This window comes from Tachyglossus aculeatus, chromosome 4 (assembly GCF_015852505.1).
Source record: "Tachyglossus aculeatus isolate mTacAcu1 chromosome 4, mTacAcu1.pri, whole genome shotgun sequence".
Classification (NCBI taxonomy): domain Eukaryota; kingdom Metazoa; phylum Chordata; class Mammalia; order Monotremata; family Tachyglossidae; genus Tachyglossus; species Tachyglossus aculeatus.
Genome location: NC_052069.1, coordinates 135,480,682 through 135,505,467, shown reverse-complemented (window position 1 = coordinate 135,505,467; position 24,786 = coordinate 135,480,682). Strand labels below are relative to the sequence as shown.

The 24,786-nt window shown below is 45.0% G+C and overlaps 1 protein-coding gene and 1 long non-coding RNA gene across 4 annotated transcripts in view; both read right to left on the bottom strand.

Moving 5' to 3' along the window:
* The window catches only part of LOC119927351 (C-type lectin domain family 4 member F-like), a 30,117-nt gene extending 12,916 nt beyond the window's left edge, over positions 1-17,201 (bottom strand). For 2 of the 3 annotated variants that reach the window (XM_038745963.1, XM_038745961.1), the window contains exons 1-6: positions 17,162-17,201; positions 12,903-13,122; positions 8,304-8,420; positions 6,126-6,281; positions 3,852-4,003; positions 3,493-3,611 (exon numbers count right to left, since the gene is read on the bottom strand). In XM_038745963.1, coding sequence (XP_038601891.1) covers positions 3,493-3,611; positions 3,852-4,003; positions 6,126-6,281; positions 8,304-8,420; positions 12,903-12,963 — 605 coding nt within the window. In that variant the 5' untranslated portion in view covers positions 12,964-13,122; positions 17,162-17,201. Of the gene's footprint in view, positions 1-3,492; positions 3,612-3,851; positions 4,004-6,125; positions 6,282-8,303; positions 8,421-12,902; positions 13,123-16,476; positions 16,515-17,161 lie in introns of those variants that run through there. The other variant, XM_038745962.1, reaches the window with a different exon arrangement.
* A 63-nt stretch (positions 17,202-17,264) lies between these two features.
* LOC119926986 overlaps positions 17,265-24,786 on the bottom strand; it is a 31,178-nt gene continuing 23,656 nt past the window's right edge. The window contains exon 3 of the long non-coding RNA XR_005450377.1: positions 17,265-17,300. This is a non-coding gene — a long non-coding RNA (uncharacterized LOC119926986). The remainder of the gene's footprint in view (positions 17,301-24,786) is intronic.

The following is a 24,786-nucleotide window of genomic DNA, read 5'->3' as shown; positions in this document are numbered from 1 at the left end:
GTGTCTGTGTGTCATAGTCTCCCTAGCACATAGTTCAGGGCTCTGCATGCAGAAATCTCAATAAATATGATTGAGTGAGACCAAGAGGTAAAATCCTTTTTAGTGACCCGGAATCCCTCGGAGGTATTTAGTGATTACTTGCTGTATGTGGAGCACTGTATTAATTGCTTGGTAGAGTGCAGTAGAGCAATATAACAGACACATTCACTGCCCAGGCCCATGATGAGTCAAGAGGAGTAGAGCAATAAGAAAGCCCCTTGGATGTCCAGAGTTTCTGTCCATTTAGCTCCAGAGACGGTAGAACCAAGTGGAAACTGAGTTAAGCCAGGAGAAGCAGTGTGGGCGAGTGGACAGAGCACGTGCTTGGGTATCTATGTACATATTTATAATTCTATTTATTTATATTAACGATGTGCATATATCTATAATTCTATTTATTTATATCGATGCTATTGATGCCCGTTTACTTGTTTTGATGCCTGTCTCCCTCTTTCTAGACTGTTGTGGGTAGGGATTGTCTCTGTTGCTGAAATGTACTTTCCAAACACTCAGTACAGCGCTCTGCACACAATAAGTGCTCTATAAATACGACTGTTGGAATGGATGGATGGATGGATGAATGAATCAGAAGGACCTGGCTTCTAATTTCAGCTCTGCCACTTGTCTGCTCTGTGATCTCGGGCGAGTCACTTCACTTCCCTGGGCCTCAGTTCCCTCATCTGTAAAATGGGGATTAAGACTGCGAGCCCCATGTGGAACAGGAACCTGATTATCTAGTGTGTACCCCATTGCTTCCCCTCTCAGGATGGCACCTGGAGAGTTTCCAGTACTGTACCAGTCCCAGCTATGGGAGGGGGAGTTGAGCGGAGGTCTACCCATTCCATTCCTAGCTTGGGCAGTGGCTAGCGAGTGGAGACTCAAGTTGACTGCGTGGAAGAAGGCATGGTAAACCAATTCCAGATTTTTATCAAGAAAACTCTATGGATAACACTACCAGAATGATTGAGGATGGAGGTGGGGCATTCAGGGAAAGATGTGCCCATGGAGTCGCTATGGGCCAGGGACGACTCGACAGCCCAGGACAAGACCCCTGTGCTTAGTACAGTGCGTGGCACTTAACAAAAACCATTTTCAACAAACTCCAATCCGCCACAAAAATCAATCAGTGGTATTTATTGAGTGCTTACTAGATACAGAGAACTGTACTAAGCGCTTGGGAGAGTTCAACAGAATTGATAGCTTTGGCCAAGTCACTTCACTTCTCTGTGCCTCAGTTCCCTCACCTGTAAAATGAGGACTGAAACTGCGAGCCCCATATGGGCCGGGAAATGTGTCCAGCCCAATTTGCTTGTATCCACCCCAGCGCTTAGAACAGTGCCTGGCACATAGTAAGCGCTTAACAAATATCAAAATTATTATTATTACTATTATTCCCTCTCCACAGGGAGCATACAGTCTAGTCTACAACATCCTTCCCTCCTGCAAACTCTTTCACCCAGGGGACAAATGTTCTACACTGTGACTTCAGGGTCAGCGTTCCCAGTTTTCCCAGCATTTTCAGCAGGGAAGAGTTCTATAAAAACTGGGGTCTCCCTGCCCCGTCATCCTCTTCAGGCAGAAACCCCACTCTGATAGGTTGAGACATCTACTGAGGCAAACTGTCTCAGCTAATTATTTTGTATCTACCACAGCGCTTAGTACACTGCCTGGCATACAGTGCTCAATAGATACCATCATCATAATAATTATTATTCCCTAAGATACGCCTTTGAAGGTTTATTTTAGCAGAAACTATGGCTCAGCTTTTGGGGTATGTACGACCAACCAAAATGAAAGCAGTTGTGTAGCTCTATTTGGACCTGAAAATATAGCTTGCTTATCCTTAATCTGGAGCTCTGCCTACCCTTTTGGGGGTGCTGTTTAATCAATCAATCAATCAATCAATCATATTTATTGAGCACTTACTATGTGCAGAGCACTGTACTAAGCGCTTGGGAAGTACAAATTGGCAACATATAGAGACAGTCCCTACCCAACATTGGGCTCACAGTCTAAAAGGGGGAGACAGAGAAAAAAAAAAACCCAAACATACTAACAAAATAAAATAAATAGAATAGATATGTACAAGTAAAATAAATAATAAATAAATAGAGTAATAAATATGTACAAACATATATACATATATACAGGTGCTGTGGGGAAGGGAAGGAGGTAGGATGGGGGGATGGAGAGGGGGACGAGGGGGAGAGGAAGGAAGGGGCTCACTCTGGGAAGGCCTCCTGGAGGAGGTGAGCTCTCAGCAGGGCCTTGAAGGGAGGAAGAGAGCTAGCTTGGCGGATGGGCAGAGGGAGGGCATGCCAGGCCCGGGGGATGACGTGGGCCAGGGGTCGATGGCGGGACAGGCGAGAACGAGGTACGATGAGATTAATCCCTTGTTGCCTCAGTTTATCCCTGATGTTTCTGCCTGCTTTGGACGAGGAAGCCCTCTCTCTCCTCTCCTCTAGGATCTGAAAATGCAGTTTGCCTCTCCTTTCTGGGGTGCTGTTAATCCCCCTTTCCCCCAGTGTGTCTCTGTTTTTTCTGCCTACTGTGGGTGAGGAGGCCCCCATTCTCCTCTCCTCCGGGAATGCGTGCCCAGGGATTCCCCTCCCCAAAGCCCCAAGGATAGAGACAGCCCCTGCAGGCACGGTCATTTCCCTGGCCCCTCGATACCCAAGGAGCTCTTAGGCCTTGGAGCTATGCCTTCCCTTCCTCATTCATTCAATCACATTTAAGCTGGGGAAGCAGCGTGGCTCAGTGGAAAGAGCATGGGCTTTGGAGTCAGAGGTCATGGGTTCGAATTCCGGCTCCGCCAATTGTCAGCTGTGTGACTTTGGGCGAGTCATTTAAGTCATTATGGGCAAGTCATTATGTTGCCAACTTGTACTTCCCACGTACTGTGCCCTGCCCACAGTAAGCACTCAATAAATATGACTGATTGCTTAACTTCTCTGTGCCTCAGTTACCTCATCTCTAAAATGGGGATTAAGATTGTGAGCCCCCCGTGGGACAACCTGATCACCTTGTAACCTCCTCAGTGCTTAGATGCACATTGTGAGCCCTTAATAAATGCCATCATTATTATTATTGGCAATAATAATAACTGTGGTATTTGCTTAGCACTTACTATGTGCCAGGCACTGTACTAAGCGCGGGGGTGAACACAAGCAAATGGGGTTGGACACAGTCCCCATCCCACATGGGGCTCAGAGTCTCAATCCCCAATTTACAGATGAGGTAACTGAGGCAGAGAAGTGGCAGACGAGTGGCGGAGCCAGGATTAGAACCGCTTACTGGATGCAGAGCACTTGGGAGAGTCCAACATAACAATGAACAGACAAGTTCCCTGCCCACAGCGAGCTGACAGTCTAGAGGACTTTAGGGACCCAGAGGATAAAGCTCCAGGAAGGTGAGGGGCTCGGGGCGGGGGAACGGCCGACCCCCCGAACTCACCGCCGGTTCTCCGCCTCATTATACCGCGTCCCGTCAATCCAGCGCCAGGCGCCTTCTTTCCCCCTGTCCGTCAGACCAATCCACCGATAGACGTCAGATGTGTACTTAAAGAGGAACTCCTACAGAATACAGTTGACATCACAGACTTAAAAAGCCCATCTTTTTTGAGAAACGGTATGGTCCACTAGGCAGGGAATGTGACTGATCTATTATTGTGTTGTGCACGCCCACGAGCTTAGTACAGTGCCCTGCACGCACTAAGTGCTCAATAAATACTGTTGATCGATTGACTGTCTGGCACATGGGAAGCTTTTAACGAAAACCACCACCAAAAAAAAAAAAATGTGGCTGGCACCCACCTGCTCTTCCACTGATGTCACGGAGGCCAGGTGCGAATTCTGCGTGACGCAGAACTTCTCAGCATTATCCCAGGACTTCTTCCCTTTGGAAAAGTAGTAAAGATGCCCTCTGTAGTATTCCCAGCCTTTGGAGAGCATCTTCACAAAGGTACCTTGGAAGCGGGGAGAGAGACGAGATGAGTCAGGATGACCGACCCCCTTCCCAAAAGGAGCAGTGTGGTCTAGTGATGGGATGGGAGTCTGAGGACTTGGGTTCTAATCCCAGCCCCTCCACTTGCCTGCTGTGTGACCTTGGGCAAGTCGTTTACCTTCTCTGGGCCTCCATTCCCTCATCTGTAAAATGGGGATTAAATCCTCCTCCCTTTGCCTTAGGCTGTGGGACAGGGACAGTGTCCAACCTGATTATCTTGTATCTACCACAGCACTTAGAACAGTACTTGATGCATAGAAAAAAATTCAAAGAAATCTGACTCACTTTTAGAGGAGGAGAAGCAATTATTATTTTCTGGGGTATTTAGGTGTAAGAGAGTTATGTAGCCTTCTTCAGACATCTGAGTGGAGAGTGCACCCTCAAATACAACCTGCTGTTGGGTGCTGAATAGTTGGAGATGGGGAAGAAGACAGTGAGAGTGACTTGGGTTTTTTTTGCATTCCTTGATCCCCCTAGATGCAATTTTCTCTTGCCATAATGCTGGTCAATGGGTCGTGTGTGGGCACAGATGTGATCACGGCAGCGTGGCCTAGTGGATAATTTGTACTTCCCAAGCGCTTAGTACAGTGCTCTGCACACAGTAAGCGCTCAATAAATACGATTTATGATGATGATGATGATGATACAGCACAGTCCAGAAAGCCACAAGGACCTGGGTTTTAATACCGCTCTGCCACTTATCTGCTGTGTGACCTTGGGTAAGTCATATCACTTCTCTGGGCCTCAGTTCCTTCATCTGTAAAATGGGTTTTAAGTCCGTGAGCCCCATGTGGGACATGGGCTGTATCCTCTAGACTGTAAGCTCACTGTGGGTAGGGAATGGGTCTGTTTATTGTTGTACTGTACTCTCCCAAGCACTTAGTATCGTGCTCTGCACACAGTAAGTGTTCAAGAATAGAAAAATGAAACCCAACCTGATTAATTTGTATGTACCCAGAGCTTACTAATGAGCCTGGAATATAGGTTTAAGGGCTTACATACCATAAAATAAAAACAAAAACTAGTGTCCCTTTTCTCCCATCCCCCAGGGCTCTCACTTTTTCACAAAGTGACTTTTTGTCCACAGAATTTTTGCCCACCACTTCCAATGGCTCCATTGGCATACAGAGAGAGAGAGAGAGAGACAGAGAGAGAGAGAGACAGGGAGAGAGACAGAGAGATATTGTGTGTCTGGGCAGGTAAACTGGCAGCAGTTTTGGTGATGATTGCCACCTCACCCCATCCTTGGCAGCAAAACTTTCCTCTGAAAGGCTCTGTCAGCTCAGGATGCCCAGTTCAGTGAATAATAATAATAATAATGGTTTTTATTAAGCACTTACTATGTGCCAGGTGCTGCGGTGGATACAAGCTAATCAAATTGGACACAGTCCCTGTCCCATGTGGGGCTCAATCCCCATTTTACAGATGAATTAACTGAGGCCTGGAGAGGTGAAGTGACTTGCCCAAGGTCAGACAAGTGGTGAAGCCAGAGTTAGAACCCATGACTCCCGGGCAGGGGCTCTATCCACTTTGCCATGCTCCTTGCCCAGGTACCCAGGTCAGGTGAAAGGAAACTTGCCAGTTGAAGGGTTGAGGGGGTTGGGGCTTGGCTGTGAAGGGAAAGAGACATTTTTCTTCTATGAGAAAATACATCAGAAAGCCCGCAAGAGAGATATGGATGGAAAATGTGTGGATGTGTGTAAGCTCATTATGGGCAGGGAATGCGTCCGTTTATCGTTATACTGTACTCTCCCAAGCGCTCAGTGCAATGCTTTGCACCCAGTAAACGCTCAACAAAAACGACTGAATGACTGAATGAATGAATGAACTCCCCAAGTGCTTAGTACAGCGCTCCGGCGTCAGCCAGTCAATCATATTTATTGAGCTCTTACTGTGTGCAGTAAGCGCTTGGGAGAGTACCAAATATAAAAATAACAGACACATTCCCTGCCCGCAACGAGCTTACAGTCTAGAGGTTCTGTACATCGTAAGTGTTCAGTAAATATGACTGATTGACTGACTGATTGCGAGGCAAGAAGAAGACCCCCTTCAGCCAAATGAGTGGTGGAGTTTGGCAGAATTACCGTACTCCTCTCTGACGGTGGCATACAGGATGCTGAAATTCTCCGCACGATCCTGTAACATCTCGATGTCCCAAACTGATGAACTGTTCTCCAAACAGCCTTTTCTCCCAGTCCTCCTGACTTCCTTTGGTGGGAGGCACCTCTCTTGCTGAAAATCTAAAAAAAAAATAAAAATAAAAATAAAAATAAAAAGCAGAATGGAAATATCAGGAGAATAAACTGTAAGGAATTATAGGAAGCCAACTATAAGAAGACTTATTTAGAGAAGCAGCATGGCACAGTCTTAATCCCCATTTTACAGATGAGGAATGTACGGGAGCTGAGAGTCAGAGCATAGATGCAAGTGATAAAAAAATGCAGATCAATGATAAACAGTTAAATGAGTGCTATGTTGAATCTGCCATGTTAAGAAGCAGCATGGCCTCGTGAATAGAGCACTGGGAGTCAGAAGGACCTGGCTTCTAATCCTGGTTCTCCCGCTTGTCTGCTTTGTGGCCTTGGGAGAGTCACACTTCACTTTCCTATGCCTCAGTTCCCTCATCTGTAAAATGGGGATTAAGATTGTGAACCCCAGGTGGGACAGGGACTGTGTCCAACCTAATTAGCTTATATCTACTCCAGCGCTTAGTACAGAGGCTGGAACCTAGTAAGCACTTAACAAATACTGTAAAAAAAAAAAAAGACTTAAAAGTGTGATTGTGGGCAGATCAGGGTGAATAACTGGAACTCAGTTTCCATCCTGAGTTCTATAACATATAGGAATAAGAAGAAGACTAGCTCATTGTGGGCCAGGAATGTATCCATTTATTGTTGTATTGTACTCTCCTAAGCACTTAGTACAGTGCTTTGCACACAGTAAGCACTCAATAAATACCATTGAATGAATGAATAGTATTTGTTACGCCTTTATGCGATGCATTATGCTGAGTTTTCATTCTGTTATGCAACATAAAAGAATAACGAGAAGAATGGCATGAAGCATTTACACCAAGCACTACACTAAGTGCTGAGGTCTCATCTTGCTTTATGCTGTCGATTCATCTCCAACCCCTAGCAGCTCCATGGACGCATCTCTCCTAGAATCCCCTTCCTCCACCTACAACCAATCTGGTAGTGTATCCATAGAGTTTTCTTGGGAAAAATCTGGAAGCGGTTTACCATGGCCTTCTTCCGCACAGTCAACTTGAGTCTCCGCTCTCGATTCTCTCCCGTGCCTCTGTTGCCCAGCGCAAGGGAGTTTGTAAAAAGGGGATTAAGATTGTGAGCCCCACGTGGGACCGGGACTGTGTCCAACCTAATTAGCGTGTATCTACTCCAGCGCTTAGTACAGAGGCTGGAACCTAGTAAGCACTTAACAAATACTGTAAAAAAAAAAAAAAGACTTAAAAGTGTGGCTGTGGGCAGATCAGGGTGAATAACTGGAACTCAGTTTCCATCCTGAGTTCTATAACATATAGGAAGAAGAAGAAGAATAGCTCGTTGTGGGTTAGGAGTTTATCCATTTATTGTTGTATTGTACTCACAATTGTATTGGGCTCACGATCTTAATCCCCTTTTTACGGATGAGGGAACTGAGGCATGGAAAAGTGAAGTGTGACTTTCCCAAGGCCACAAAGCAGACAAAGCTAATTACATTAGCCGATTGCATTCCACTGCCCAAGCTAGGAATGGAACAGGTCTGCCTCAGCTTGACTCTCCCTCCCAAAGTCAAGACTGGCAAGTACTGGAAACTCTCCAGGTGCCATCCTGAGAGGGCAGGTGCTGAGGTAGATACAAGATAATTAGGTCGGACATTGTCCCTGTCTCATATGGGGCCTAAATGGGAGGGATTAAATGTCATTTAATTAAATTACCTTTTCTTTTCCTTCTTTTTTGTTAAGCACTTACCATGTGCCAGGCACTGTACTAAGCCCTAGGGAAGATCCAAGCTAATTAAGTCCCAGATGGGGTTCACAGTCTTAATCCCCATTTTACAGATGAGGAGAAGTGAAGCGACTCACCCGAGGTCACCCAATCTCACCCAGCGGGGCCGGGATTAGAACCCAGGTCCTCTTGGCTCCTAGGCCTGTGCTGTTTCCACCAGACCATGCTGCTTCTGACACCCGTCCTGTGACAACTCAGCCTTCTAATCAGAGACAATTCCAAGAATTTGGAGCCCACGGCTCCCAAGGAACTTACACAGGATGAACATGGTGATGAGGGAGGAGATCAGGGCCACCACCAAGAGGGTCAGGATAACTTGGGCGATCCAGGGGGTACTGTGGGCTGGAGGGAGCTTTTCCTTAGGGGGTAGTTCTGGAGGGGAGAGAAAATTATAAATTATATATCTAAACATATAAACATATTAATTACATACATATTATATGATATAGTATAATATATTATATTGGATATCATTATAATATATTATATTCTATACATACATAGTATATGATAGAGTATAATATATTATATTGGATATCATTATAATATATATTCTATACATAGTATATGATACAGTATAATATATTATATTGGATATCATTATAATATATTATATTCTATATAATATATTGTATATCATTATAATATGTTATATTCTATGTAAATTATATATCTACTTTTTTCTAGAATAATTTTCTACAACAATTATCTACAATAATGGTACTGGCTAAATGCTTTCTCTGTGCCAGGCACTGTGGTAGAAACAAGCTAATCAGGTTGGACACAGTCCACATCTCAACGTGGGGCTCGCGGTCTTCATCCCCATTTTCAGACGCGGGAACTGAGGCCAAGAGAAGTTAGGGGACTTGTCCAAGGTCACACCGCAGAGAAGTGGCAGAGTCAGGATTGGAACCCAGGTCCCTCTGACTCCCAGTCCTGTGCTCTAACCAGCAGGCAACACTGCTTATCTCTATATTTATACGTTAGAAATTATTGATTTATATTAACGCCTGTCTCCCCCTCTAGACTGTCAGCTCTTTCTATCTTTATATATTATAAATGATTGATTCATATTAATGTCTGTCTTCCCCTAGACTGTCAGCTCTCTCTATATTTTTATAATATAAATTATTGATTCATATTAATGTCTGTTTCCCCCCTCTAGACTGTCAGCTTCCTGTGGGCAGGGAATGCGTCTACCAACTCTGTTGTAATAATAATTTTAATAATAATGATGATGGCATTTGTCAAGCGCTTACTTTGTACCAGGCATTGAACTAAGCACTGGGGTGGAAACAAGCAAATCGGGTTCATTCATTCATTCATTCAATCGTATTTATTGAGCACTTACTGTGTGCAGAGCACTGTACTAAGCGCTTGGGAAGTACAAGTTGGCAACGATATAGAGACGGTCCTTACCCAACAAAGGGCTCACAGTCAAGAAAGGGGAGACACACAACAAAACAAAACATGTGGACAGGTGTCAAGTCGTCAGAACAAATAGAATTAAAGCTAGATGCACATCATTAACAAAATAAATAGAATAGTAAATATGTACAAGTAAAATAAATAGACTAATAAATCGGTACAAACATATACACAGGTGCTGTGGGGAGGGGAAGGAGGTAGGTCAGGGGGATGGGGAGGAGGAGAGGAAAAAGGGGGCTCAGTCTGGGTTGTACACAGTCCCTGTCCCATGTGGGGCTTACAGTCTCGATCCCCATTTTACAGATGAGGTAACTGAGGCACATGGAAATGAAGTGACTTGCCCAAGGTCACACAGCAGACAAGTGGCGGAGCGGCATTAGAATCTGTGACCTTCTTGTACAAGAGTTTAGTACAGTGCTCTGGACACCGTAAGCACTCAGTAAGTAGCACTGATGATGATAAATGGATCTAAAGGATAAAAGCCTCCATGGCGAGACAGCCCCTGAACTCCCCCTTCATTCATTCATTCAATTGTATTTATTGAGCGCTTACTGTGTGCAGAGCACTGTACTAAGCGCTTGGGAAGTACATGTTGGCAACATGTAGAGATGGTCCTTCAGAAGCTAGATCTGGCTCTTGGATCACCTCCCAGTTTATTAGACAATCAATCAATCATATTTATAGAATGCTACTGGGTGCTGAGCACTGTCCTAAGAATTTGGGAGAGGACAAAACAACAGAATTGATAGACACATTATAAATCGATGGTATTTATTGAGCACTTGCTGTGTGCACAGCACGGTACTAAATGCTTGGGAGAGTACAATATAAAAGAATTGGTAATGATAATGACATGTATTAAGAAGCATATATGAGAAGCAGCGTGGCTCAGTGGAAAGAGCATGGGATTTGGAGTCAGAGGTCGTGGGTTCAAATCCCAGCTCCGCCACGTCAGCTGTGTGACTTTGGGCAAGTCACTTAACTTCTCTGTGCCTCAGTTACCTCAACTGTAAATTGGGGATTAAGACCGTGAGCCCCCGTGGGATAACCTGATCACTTTGTAACCTCCCCAGCGCTTAGAACAGTGCTTTGCACATAGTAAGCACTTAACAAATACCATCATTGTGCTTAGTATTATTGTTATTAAGTGCTTAACAAATACCATTATTATTATTAATAAACACTTACTATGTGTAAGTGTTCGTTGTGGGCAGGGAATGTGTCAGTTTATTGTTACATTGTCCTCCCTCAAGCACTTAGTACAGTGCTCTGCACACAGTAAGCGCTCAATAAATACGACTGACTGACTAGTAAGTGCTTAAAAAAACTTTAAGGAAATCAATCGATGGTATTTATTTATTTGTTTTTTATGGTATTTCTCAGGAGCTTACTATGTGCCAAAAGCCCATATTTCCAACACTGTTCTAAGCACTGGGGTTGCTACAAGATAATCGTCTCAGACACAGTCCGTTTCCCACAAGTTTTCACAGTCTAATTTGGGGGGATTGATTCAGAAAGTGTAAAAACGTTAGCAGACCTGATCCTTGCCCGTAAAGAGCTTACAGTCTAGCAGGGAAGACAGACAAAAAAATAAATTACAGGTAGGAGGAAACAGTAGAGGGTAAAAATACATGTCATAAGAATCACAGTGTGAGGGTAGGGGTGTGTGCCCCAGTGCCAGAAGTGCAGAAGCGGTGCAGCCTAGTGGATAGATTCTGGGCCTGGGAGTTGGAAGGACCTGGGTTCTAATCCCGGCTCCGCCACTCATCTGCCGTGTGACCTAGGGGAATTCACTTCACTTCTCTGGGCCTCAGTTCCCTCATCAGTAAAATGGGGATTAAGACGGTGACTCTCTTTTGAGACATCGGCTGATGTTGCCGACTTGTACTTCCCAAGCGCTTAGTCCAGTGCTCTGCACACAGTAAGCGCCCAATAAATCATCATCAACATCATCAATCGTATTTATTGAGCGCTTACTGTGTGCAGAGCACTGTACTAAGCGCTTGGGAAGTACAAGTTGGCAGTACGATTGACGTTTGAATTAAATACGATTGAATGAATGAATGATTAGCTTGCATCTGCCCCAGCACTTAGTATAATGTCTGGCACATAGTAAGCGCTTAACAAACACTACAACAAAGTGTGTGGGGAGATAATAATAATAATAATAATAATAATAATAATAATGGTATTTAATAAGCACTTACTATGTGCAAAGCACTGTTCTAAGCGCTGGGGGGATACAGGTGATCAGCTCCCACGGGGGGCTCACAGTCTTAATCCCCATGTGAAGTGACTTGCCCAAAGTCACACAGCTGACAAGTGGCGGAGCTGGGATTTGAACCCATGACCTCTGACTCCAAAGCCCGGGCTCTTTCCACTGAGCCACGCTGCTTCTCTATGAGGGAGATGAGACATTAATGATCCTTCCTTAAGTAATTTCCCCAATTAGTTTTCTTCTCTCCAAATCACATCATCTCAGCAGCTAGCTCTGTCTGCACATAATATTCATTCATTCATTCATTCAATCGTATTTACTGAGCACCTACTGTGTGCAGAGCACTGTACTAAGCACTTGGAAAGTACAATTCGGCAACAAATAGAGACAATCCCTACCCAACAAGGGCTCACAGTCTAGAAGGGGGGAATTAACATTAACAGCCACCCACAGAACTGAACTATATATACATATTTTTACCTACTCTACTGTTTATCATCGATTCACATATCCTCTTTTACATCCACCTGTTCAAACCTAAGCCGTAAGCTGGTTGTTGGCAGGGAAAGTGTCTACCAACTCTGGTACATTAGACCCTTCCAAATGCTTAGTACAGTGCTCTGCACACAGTAAGTGCTCAATAAATAGCAGTGAGGGATGGATTGATTCCTCTTTTCTCCCTAAATGCAAATGATTCCATCTTTCTGCCTCCCCCATTAGACTATCCGCTCTTTAGGCCCAACATTGTGACTTTTACTTATATTAGACTCTCCCAAGTGCTTAGTACATAGCTCTGCACATAGTGGATCTTCAAAAAAAAAAAAACCCCTGTTGATTAGATGAATAATTTGAAAAAAAAAAGCATTTTCAAGTTCGCTTTTTTGAGATGATATTCTCATCTCGTCATCAATAATAAAAACCACTGCAGGACTCAGGACCAATTCCTCTATAATGCCTAGTTCTCCTCCTGGTGCCGCTGATTCATCAATAACCCTCCCCAGTGCTCAGTACAGTGCCTGGCACATAATAAGTGCTTAAAAAATACTATTATTATTATTACTACTACTAATAATCCCTTTATCACCCCAAAGAAACTAGGCCATTTAAAAGTGCACAACTTAGAACAGGGAATTTCACGAAGATGGTTAAAATAAAAAGAGGGTTTGTCCAAGCAAAAAGAGCACAGGATTTGATGCCTGCATCCTTACCCAGCATCTGCGGAGATACTTTCCCTGGATAGATATTCTCATAGATCCCTTCTGCTTCCATTTCCCCTCCTTCCGATCCATGCCACACTGCAGATCTTCACTCAGGGGTTTTGGGCTTGTCCTTTAGCCTCGTGCCCCAGGTGTAGAAAGGAGAAGTGGAGACTTTGGTTTTGACAGTGAGGCCACGCTGCAAAGGATGGGTGGCTTCGTTGGAGTCACCCTGAGAAATAAACAAGAAATCAGTGGACCGTGGGGGCCGATTGCCCAAAACACAGACCTGAGTTCACACAGAGGAGTCGGGACTCCACGCTCTGCTTCAACCTCTCGGTGGTCAGGCTGCACATTCGTTTATTCATTCATTTGTATTTATTGAGCGCTTACCATATGCACAGCACTGTACTAAGCACTTGGGAGAATACAACACAACAATAAACAGACACATCCCCTGCTAGATCTCATGCCTCTGCATGTGCCTCTCAGCAATCAATCAGTGGTATTTATTGAACGCCTGGGCTCCATCCATTAGGTCACGCTGCTTCTCTCTTATAATATTTATATTATATAATATTTATATTAACATCTATCTCTCCCAGTCTAGGCTGTTGAGCTCATTGTGGACAGGGAAGGTGTCTATCATCTCTGTTATATTGTACTCTTACAAGTGCTTAGTACAGTGCTCTGCACACAATAAGTGCTCGATAAATACGATTGATTGATGGGCCGATTGATTGGCAGGGACACCCAGAGACAGCAGCTGTGGGCCGAAGAGGCTGTCGTGCGGCAATCAGGATATGGATAGGTCTTCTTGAGAAAGGGTTTTGACAAGATTATCAGTGAGAAGAGAAGTCCATGCCAATGAGATCTGTACTGTCTAGCAGAAGTCAATCTCTTCATGAGTTGTTCAGGAAATGGAGTATTAAAATCCCTGCGGGCAAGGATTGTGTCTTTCAACTCTGTTGCATTGTGTATTCCCGAGCACCTAGTACAGTGCTCTACACAGAATAGGTGCTCAATAAATGCGACTGATTGATTAGTCTTCTTGTTCATTCATTCCTTCATTCATTCATTCAATCGTATTTATTGAGTGCTTACTGTGTGCAGAGCACTGTACTCAGTGCTAGGGAAGTACAAGTTGGCAACATATAGAGAAGGTCCCTACCCAGAAGCGGGCTCACAGTCTAGAAGGGGGAGACAGACAACAAAATAAAACATATTAACAAAATAAAAGAAATAGAATAGTAAATATGTACAAGTAAACTAAATAGAGTAATGAATCTGTACAAACATATACAGGTGCTGTGGGGAGGGGAAGGAGGTAAAGCGGGGGGAATGGGGAGGGGGAGGAGGGGGAGAGGAAGGAGGGGGCTCAGTCTGGGAAGGCCTCCTGGAGGAGGTGAGCTCTCAGTAGGGCTTCGAAGGCAGGAAGAGAGCGAGCTTGGCGGATGTGCGGAGGGAGGGCATTCCAGGCCATGGGGAGGATGTGGGCCGGGGGCCGACGGCGGGACAGGTGAGAACGAGGCACAGTGAGGAGATTAGCCGCAGAGGAGTGGAGGGTGTGGGCTGGGCTGGAGAAGGAAAGAAGGACGTGAGGTAGGAGGGGGTGAGGTAATGGACAGCCTTGAAGCCGAGAATAGGAGTTTTTGCCTGATGCGTAGGTTGATTGGTAGCCACTGGAGATTTTTGAGGAGGAGAGTAACATGCCCAGAGCGTTTCTGAACAAAGATGATCCGGGCAGCGGCATGAAATATAGACTGAAGTGGGGAGAGACAGGAGGATGGGAGACCAGAGAGGAGGCTGATGCAGTAATCCAGTCGGGAAAGGATGAGAGATTAAACCAGCAGGGTAGCGGTTTGGATGGAGAGGAAAGAGCAGATCTTGGCGATGTTGCGGAGGTGAGACCGGCAGGTTTTGGTGATGGATTGGATGGGAGGGGTGAACGAGAGAGTGGAGTCGAGGATGACACCAAGGTTGCGGGCTTGTGAGAGGGGAAGGATGGTAGTGCCGTCAACAGTGATGGGAAAGTCAGGGAGAGGGCAGGGTTTGGGAGGGAAGATGAGGAGTTCAGTCTTGGACATATTGAGTTTTAGATGGCGGGCAGACATCCAGATGGAGATGTCTTGGAGGCAGAAGGAGGCTCGAGCCTGAAGGGAGGGAGAGAGAGCAGGGGCAGAGATGTAGATTTGGGTGTCATCAGCGTAGAGATGATAGTTGAAGCCGTGGGAGCAAATGAGTTCACCAAGGGAGTGAGTGTAGATAGAGAACAGAAGGGGACCAAGAACTGACCCTTGAGGAACCCCTACAATAAGGGGATGGGAGGGGGAGGAGGAGCCCGCAAAAGGGACTGAGAATGAACGACCAGAGAGATTAGAGGAGAACCAGGAGAGGACAGAGTCTGTGAAGCCAAGGTTGGATAGTGTGTTGAGGAGAAGGGGATGGTCCACAGTATTGAAGGCAGCTGAGAGGTCGAGGAGGATTAGGATAGAATAGGAGCCGTTGGATTTGGCAAGCAGGAGGTCATCGGTGACCTTTGAGAGGGCAGTTTTGGTGGAATGTAGGGGACGGAAGCCAGATTGGAAGGGGTTGAGGAGAGAGTTGGCGTTGAGGAATTCGAGTCAGCGCATGTAGACGACTCTTTCAAGGAGTTTGGAAAGGAATGGTAGGAGGGAGATAGGGCGATAACTAGAAGGGGAGGTGGGGTCAAGAGAGGGTTTTTTTTAGGATGAGGGAGATGTGGGCATGTTTGAAGACAGAGGGGAAAGAACCAGAGGAGAGTGAGCAGTTGAAGATGGAAGTTAAGGAGGGGAGGAGGGATGGAGCGAGAGATTTCATAAGATGAGAGGGAATGGGGTCAGAAGCACAGGTGGCCAGAGTAGCACTTGTTCAAAGCAAATCCATTGGGGATTCCCCATTAGTAGTGCCATCTTTGAACTCGTGCCCTTATCAAGTCATATCTGTGACTTGGAAAGATCATTCATATTTACTGAGCGCTTACTGCGTGCAAAGCACTAATCTAAGAATTTAGGAGAGTATAATACAACAAAAAACAAACACATCCTCTGCCCACACCAGGCTTACAGTCTAGACATGACACCTCTTCAATCTCATGCCAGGACAAAAGGAAATGGATTTTCTGTTTTTTAAATGGAATTTGTTAAGCGTTTACTAATTGCCAGGCACTGTACTAAGTGCTGGGGTAGATACGAGGTAACCAGGTTGGACACAAACCCTGTCTCATGTGGGGCTCACAGTCTTAATCTCCATTTCACAAATGAGGTAACTGAGGCTCAGAGAAGTTGAAGTGACTTGCCCAAGATTAGAATCAGAGAGCAGACAAGTGGCGGAGCTGGGATTAGAACCCAGGTCCTTCTGACCCTCAGGTCCCTGCTCTATCCACTAAGCCACATTGCTTCTCTTAACTTCCTCATGAAAGTCTTTTAGACTGTGAGCCCACTGTTGGGTAGGGACTGTCTCTATATGTTGCCAATTTGTACTTCCCAAGCGCTTAGTACAGTGCTCTGCACATAGTAAGCGCTCAATAAATATGATTGATGATGATAAAAGAGGTGGATCAAACCTTCTTTCTTCAATGTTGGACCTCTGAAAGAGTTAGGTGACAAGAGTAGGGAAGAAATGATCATTCATTTGCCAGGGATGGTTTGGTGTGTGGATGACTGTGGGGGAGAAAAAAGATGAATAGATTATCCTTTTTTTAATGGTATTTGTTAAGCATTTACTATGTGCCAAATACTGTAATAAGCGCTGGCGTAGATACAAGCTAATCATGTTGGACTCAGTCCATGTCCTATATGGGCTCACAGTCTTCATCCCCAGTGTACAGATCCCCTTCTAGACTGTGAGCCCGTTGTTGGGTAGGGACCGTCTCTATATGTTGCCGACTTGTACTTCTCAAGCGCTTAGTACAGTGCTCTGCACATATAAGTGCTCAATAAATACAACTGAATGAATGAATGAATGAATAAGGGAACTGAGGCCCAAAGAAGTGATGTGACTTGCCCAAGGTCACACACAGCAGGCAAGAGACAATGTCACACAGAGACAACTGATCTCTCAAGACACTTCCACTCCATGACTGTGAGAAATTTCAGACACAAAGACAATCAAATACTGACCTCTCTCAGGTCTCTTCCATGTAATGATAACAACAATAATAATTTTGGTATTTGTTAAGCGCTTACTATGGGCCAGGCACTTTGCTTAGTGCTGGGGAGATTACGAGCAAATACAAGTGAGGGGCTCACCATCTCAATCCCCATTTTACAGATGAGGTAACTGAGGCGCAGAGAAGTGAAGTGACTTGCCCAGGGTCACGCAGCAGACACGTTGCAGAGCTGGGATTAGAACCCACGACCTTCTGATTCCCAGGACTGTTGTGAAATTCTATGAGAAGAAAGAGTGGGGAAAATAATCAAAGAGTGGAATCAACTCTGAAGAGATGAGAATATTGGGCGCTTTGATTCCCAATCTTCCCTTGGCTCGGTCAGTCCAGGGAATGGGAAGAATTAAACAGCTTTTTCTCGTCTGAAGCATTTGGTATCAGGGCGAATGATTCTGTAACTGGAGATCAGAATGTCTCAGTCAATTGTATTTATTGAGCATTTACTGTGTACAGAACACAGTACTAAGTGTTGGGAGAGTACGATACAACAGAGTTGGTAGATCCCAACCCTGCCCACAAGAAGCTTAAAGTCTAACAATAATAATAATGATAGCATTTATTAAGTACTTACTATGAGCAAAGCACTGTTCTAAGCGCTGGGGAGGTTACAAGGTGATCAGGTTGTCCCACGGGGGGCTCACAGTCTTAATCCAAGTGCTTAGTACAGTGCTCTGCACACAGTAAGCACTCAATAAATACGATTGATTGATTAATCCCCATTTTACAGATGAGGTAACTGAGACGCAGAGAAGTTAAGTGACTTGCCCAAAATCACACAGCTGACGAGTGGAAGAGCCGGGATTTGAACCCATGACCTAGAGAGGAGTAATAAAATATATTACAAAGGGAGTAGCCAAATTTTTTAATGGTATTTGTTCAATACCTACTTTGCATCAAACACTGTTCTACCCACTGGGATAGGTACAAGTTAATTAGGTTGGACACAGTCCCTGTTCCACACGGGGTTCACAGTCTATATAAGGAGGAGAAGAGGAGAACTGAAGCTCAGAAAAGCAAAATGACTTGCCCAAGGTCACACAGCAAGGATTGGGCAGAGCCGACATTAGAACCCAGGTCCTCAGACTCCCAGGCTTGTGCTCTTTCCACTAGGCCATGCTGCTTCTCATTAAAGGCTTTTAAATGTTTTAATCTAATCTTGACAGAAAATTCTGGGAGGCCGGGGTGGTTTATGTCTCATATCTGTCGGTTCTTGCTGGTTGAGGGTCTTTCCTGAAGTTCTTCAAAAACATTTGTCCCAAATGATCTTTTAATAAAGAGAGTACCCAGCTCAGGCCCTGCTTCGTTGGTGTCTTGAGGGAGCCTTTCTCCTGGTGTCTCCAGTGTTGAATCTCTTTTTGTTTGGGGATAATCCTTAAGCGCTTACTATGTGCCAAACATTAGGTCGGACACAGTATCCGTCCCACATGGGGCTCACGATCTGAGTAGGAGAGAGAACAGGTATTGAATCCCAATTTTGCCTTTGAGGAAACTGAGGCAGAGAGAAGTTCAGTGAGTTATATATATGTATATATGTTTGTACATATTTATTACTCTATTTATTTTACTTGTACATATCTATTCTATTTATTTTATTTTGTTAGTATGTTTGGTTTTGTTCTCTGTCTTCCCCTTCTAGACTGTGAGCCCACTGTTGGGTAGGGACTTTCTATATGCTGCCAACTTGTACTTCCCAAGCGCTTAGTACAGTGCTCTGCACACAGTAAGCGCTCAATAAATACGATTGATTGATTGATTTGCGCCCCAAGACAAACAAGTGGAAAAAGGAAATTAAAAAAAAAAGCCCCACAGAGCGACTCAGAATTGGGTTTTATTTCCACTTCCCCAGCTGCACTCTGAATTTCAGAAGAAAAATGTCGAATAAAGAAAAGCGTTCAGGAATCAGATACTTTTCAGGCTTGATAAAAAAAGACCTTTTCAATTTTCACTGTCACAAGGGACAGTCTGACGGGAGCTCCAAAATTATTTAAATGTCAACTGAATCACCGCCATCCCTAAATAGCATACTTTGAGTAAGTCAAATGTCAGTATTTATGTGGGTAATGCCCCGTTTCAGGCACTAAGGGAAGCAGCATGGCTTAGCGGACAGAGCCCCGGCCTGGAAATCAGAAGGTCAGGGGTTCTAATCCCAGCTCCGCCACTTGTCTACTGTGTGACCTTGGGCAACTCACTTTACTTCTCTGTTCCTCAGTTATCTCACCTGTAAAATGGGGATTGAGACTTTGAGCCCCACATAGGGCGGGGACTGAGTCCAACCTGATCTGCTTGTATCCACCGCAGTGTTTATTACAGTGCCAGGCACAAAGTAAGTGCTTGACAAACCCCATAATTATGAGTATTAAGGGGAATTACAAGCAAGAATGAGATATGGTCTCTTCCCTCGAGGAATGGACAGTCGAATTAATATTGAAGGGTGAATGGCTGCAAAAGCCTAAATGTATGCACAGGACATAAATCATAAGTGATAGAGGCAAAGAGCATAAAAGATGTATCACCAAGTGGGATAGAATCAAATGCTGGAGACAAGCAGGGTTTTAGTAAAGTCTTGAAAGTAGGAGATGCTTGTGATTTCTGTTGCACTGTACTCTCCAAAGCGCTTAATACAGTGCTTTCACATAGTAAGCACTCAATAAATACCATTGATTGATTGATTAGAAGCAGCATGGGCCAGTGGATATAGCTCAGGGCTGGGAATCAGAAGGATCTGGGTTCTAATCCCAGACTCTGCCCCTAGTTTGCTGTGTGACCTCGGGCAAGTGACTTCACTTCTCTGGGCCTCAGCAGCCTCATCAGAAAAATGGGGGTTAAGACTGTGATCCCCACTGGGGACATGGACTGCGTCTAACTGATTATCTTGTGTCTACTCCAGTGCTTAGTACAGTGCCTGGCTCAAAGTAAGCACTTTAACAAACATAAAAAATGGGGAGGGGACATTTGGGGTATGGGTAAAGGCTAGGAAGCAGCATGGCTTCTAAGTTCAGTGGTTTTAGACTGTGAGCCCACTGTTGGGTAGGGACTGTCTCTATATGTTGCCAACTTGGACTTCCCAAGCGCTTAGTACAGTGCTCTGCACACAGTAAGCGCTCAATAAATACGATTGATTGATTGATTGATTGGTTTGCCCAAGGTCACACACCAGACAAGTATCGGGCAAGCAGACAAGAACACACAGCAGAGAAGCAGCGTGACTCAGTGGAAAGAGCACGGGCATGGAAGTCAGAGGACGAGGGTTCTAATCCCACTCTGATAATAATAATAATAATAATAATAATAATAATAATAATGGCATTTATTAAGCGCTTACTATGTGCAAAGCACTGTTCTAAGCGCTGGGGAGGTTACAAGGTGATCAGGTTGTCCCATGGGGGGCTCACAGTCTTAATCCCCATTCTACAGATGAGGCAACTGAAGCCTAGAGAAGTGAAGTGACTTGCCCAAAGTCACACAGCTGACACTTGGCAGAGCCGGGATTTGAACCCATGACCTCTGACTCCCAAGCCCGGGCTCTTTCCACTGAGTCACGCTGCTTCTCTGCTGTGTGTGCTTGTCTGCTTGTCCGATACAAGACAAGCTTGTCTGCTTGTCCGATATGTGTCTGCTGTGTGACCTTGGGCAAACCACTTAATTTCTCTGTGCCTCAGTTACCTCAGCTGTAAAATGGGGATGTGAGCCCCCCATGGGACAACCTGATTATCTTGTACCTACTCCAGAACTTACAGCAGTGCTTGGCACATAGTAAGTGCTTAAGAAATACCATAATAATTATTATTATTATGAGATAAGAAGGCTGTGTTGGGGGGACTGTAGGTAGAATTGTTCGAGTGACCTCAACCCGTTTTTGGGCAGGGACCATCTCTATATGTTGCTGATCTGTACTTCCCAAGCGTTGAGTACAGTGTCCTGCACACAGTAAGTGCTCAATAAATACGATTGCATGCACGAATGAATACTAGACCCCTGAACCAAGTGGCTGAAACAACACCCCTACATCTGTGTAGCTTACGGCTAGGAATTTGGCAGAGCGCAAAGAGCAGGGGCTGGGGTGTCAGAGGTCATGAGTTCTAATCCCAGCTCCGCCACTGATCAGCTGGGTGACTTTGGGCAAGCCACTTCACTTCTCTGGGCCTCAGTTCCCTCATCTGCAAAATGAGGATCAAGACTGTAAGCCCCACGTGGGACAACCTGATGACCTTGTACCTCCCACAGTGCTTAGAACAGCGGTCGGCACAAAGCAAGCACTTAACAAATGCCATTATTATTATTATTATTATTATTATTCTGTCACCGTCAAGATCAGGGTTCACGTAGGCAAGGTGGATATGAAAGGGTCTGGTCTTGTCTTATGCTGTCGAGACATCTCCAACCCGTGACTCCACGGACACATCTATCCCAAAACACCTCATCTCCATCTGCAAGTGTTCTGGTAGTGTATCCAAAGAGTTTTCTAAATGAGGCTCCACTGTCGACTCTCTCCCATGCTGCTGCTGAGTTTTGACTTGTAGTTTTGACTTGAAGCACTTAGTACAGTGCCCTGTACACAGTAAGCGCTCAATAAATACGATTGATTGATTGATTGTAGCAGCCTGCCTTCCATTCGCTAGCCTCCGCCCAAGCTACGAATGGAATGGGTAGGCCTCTGCTTGACTCTCCCTCCTGTAGTCAAGACTGGTAGAGTACTGGAAACTCTCCGGGTGCCATCCTGAGAGGGGGAAAGATGGGTTTAGCAAGTCTTTTTTTAAAAAAAAATAGCATTTGTTAAGCACTTACTATGTTCCAGGCAGTGTACTAAGTGCTGGGGTAGATGCAAGCTTGGACATGTTGAATGTCCCACGTGGGGCTCACAGTCTTAACCCCTATTTTACGGATGAGGTTACTAAGGTACAAAGAACAGTAACAAGTGTGGCTTTTGTTAAGTGCTTACTATGTGCCAGGCACTGTAATAAGTGCTGCTTATTAGAGAAGCAGCGTGGCTCAGTGGAAAGAGCCCGGGCTTTGGAGTCGGAGGTCATGGGTTCAAATCCCAGCTCCGCCACTTGTCAGCTGTGTGACTTTGGGCAAGTCACTTAACTTCTCTGAGCCTCAGTTCCCTTATCTGGAAAATGGGGATTAAGATTGTGAGTCCCCTGTGGGACACCCTGATCACCTTGTAACCGCCCCAGCGCTTAGAACAGTGCTTTGCACATAGTAAGCGCTTAATAAATGCCATTATTATTATTATTATTATTATTATTAACTTCCCTGTACCTCAGTTCCCTCATCTGTAGAATGGGGATTGGGACTGTGAGCCCCCCATGGGACAGCCTGATCACCTTGTAACCTCCCCAGCGCTTGGAACAGTGCTTTGCACATAGTAAGCACTTAATAAATGCCACTGTTATTATTATTATTATTATTATCATGTGCCAAACACAGTGTGATCAGATACGAAACAGAAACAGCATGACTTAGTGAAGCAGCTTAGAGAAGTAGCATGGCTCAGTGGAAAGAGCCCGGGCTTTGGAGTCAGAGGTCATGGGTTCAAATCCTGGCCCCACCAGTTGTATATATTCATTCATTCAATCATATTTACTGAGTGCTTACTGTGTGCATAGCACTGTACTAAGCGCTTGGGAAGTACAAGTTAGCAACATATAGAGACGGTCCCTACCCAACAGAGAAGCAGTGTGGTTCAGAGGCAAGAGCCCGGGCATTATATATTTGTACAGCTTTATTACTCTATTTTATGTGTACATATTTAGTATTTATTTTGTTAATAATGTGCATATAGCTTTAATTCTATTTGTTCTGATGATTTTGACACCTGTCCACATGTTTTGTTTTGTTGTCTGTCTCCCCCTTCTAGACTGTGACACCATTGTTGGGTAGGGACCGGCTCTATCTGTTGCTGTCTTGTACTTCCCAAGCGCTTAGTACAGTGCTCTGCGCACAGTAAGCGCTTGATAAATATGATTGAATGAATGAATGAGTGCCGCGGTAGATACCAGCTAATCAGGTTGGATCCAGCTTATGTCCCACATGGGGCTCACAGTCTTAATCCCCATTTTAAAGATGAGATAGCTGAGACACTGAGAAATTAAGTGACTTGCCCAAGACTACCTAGAAGATAAGTGGCGGATCAGGATTAGAACCCAGGCCCTTCTTACTCCCAGGGCAGTGCTCCGCCAACTGTCAGCTGTGTGACTTTGGGCAAGTCACTTCACTTCTCAGGCCTCAGTGAACTCAGCTGTAAAATGGGGATTAAAAAAACTGTGAGCCCCCCGTGGGACAACCTGATCGCCTTGTAACCTCCCCAGCACTTAGAACAGTTCTTTGCACGTAGTAAGCGCTTAATAAACACCATCATTAATTATTATCCACTAGGTCATGCTGCTTCCCAACAATTTGAAAGGAAGAAGGCTGAAGGTAGAAAAGCAGGCAGGAGACGGGGTGAAACATTTCAGGAATGAGATGTTTTAGGCTTCGGAGCCGGAGAGGGATTTAACTGTGGACTGGAAGAGGAAAATTCAAGAGAAAATTGAGGAAGAAGCAGCATAGCCTAGTAGTCAGAAAACCTGGGTTCTAATCCCAGATCTGCCACGCATCTATGGGATGACCTTCACTTAACTTCTCTGTCTCAGTTTCTTCATCAGCAGAGTGGGGATTCAATAATACCTGTTCTCGCTTCTACTTGAAGTGTGAGCCCCATGTGGGAATCTGATTATTTCTTATTTACCCCAGTGCCTAGTAATAATAATAAATAATAATGGCATTTGTTAAGCACTTACTATGTGCAAAGCACTGTTCTAAGCGCTGGGGGGATACAAGGTGATCAGGTTGTCCCACGTGGGGCTCACAGTCATCATCCCCATTTTACAGATGAGGGAACTGAGGCTCCGAGAAGTTAAATGACTTGCCCAAGGTCACACAGCAGACACGTTGGCGGAGCCGGGATTCGAAGCCATGACCTCTGACTCCAAAGCCCGGGCTCTTTCCACTGAGCCATGCTGCTTCTATAGTACTGTGTTTGGCACATAGTAAGCGCTTAACAAATTCATTCGTTCATTCATTCAATCGTATTTATTGAGCGCTTACTGTGTGCAGAGCACTGTACTAAGCTTTTGGGAAGTACAAGTTGGCGCAACTGGCTGGAGAATGCAAAAGGGGCAGAATCAAAGGTGATTTTGAGATTCTGTCCCTGTGATTCCAGTGTCTCTGGACTCCAGAAGAAAATGAGAGAGTGAGAAAAAAAAATAAAAAAAGAAATCAAGATGGGGTGTAGAATATAAGACAGGATGAAGGCAAGAGATGTGGGTTTTTTATGGTGTTTGTTAAGCACTTACTATGTGCCAGCACTGTTCTAAGCACTGGGGTAGATAAAAGCTAATCAGGTCGGACACAGTTACCGTCCTACATGGAGCACACCGTCTTAATTCCCATTTACAGATGAGGAACCTGAGGCCCAAAGTCATGAAGTGACTCACCCAAGGTCACACAGCAGATAAGTGGAAGAACCGGGATTAGAAGCCAGGTCTGATTGGCTTGTATCCACCCCAGCGCTTAGTACAGTGCCTCGCATATTGTAAGCGCTTTAACAAATACCACAATTATTATTATTCTTATTGTTCTGACCCCCAGCCCGTGCTCTTTCCACTGGGCTGCACTGCTCTCCTGCATGGGCCAATAGCATTTGGAATGCCCGAGGTCAGATGA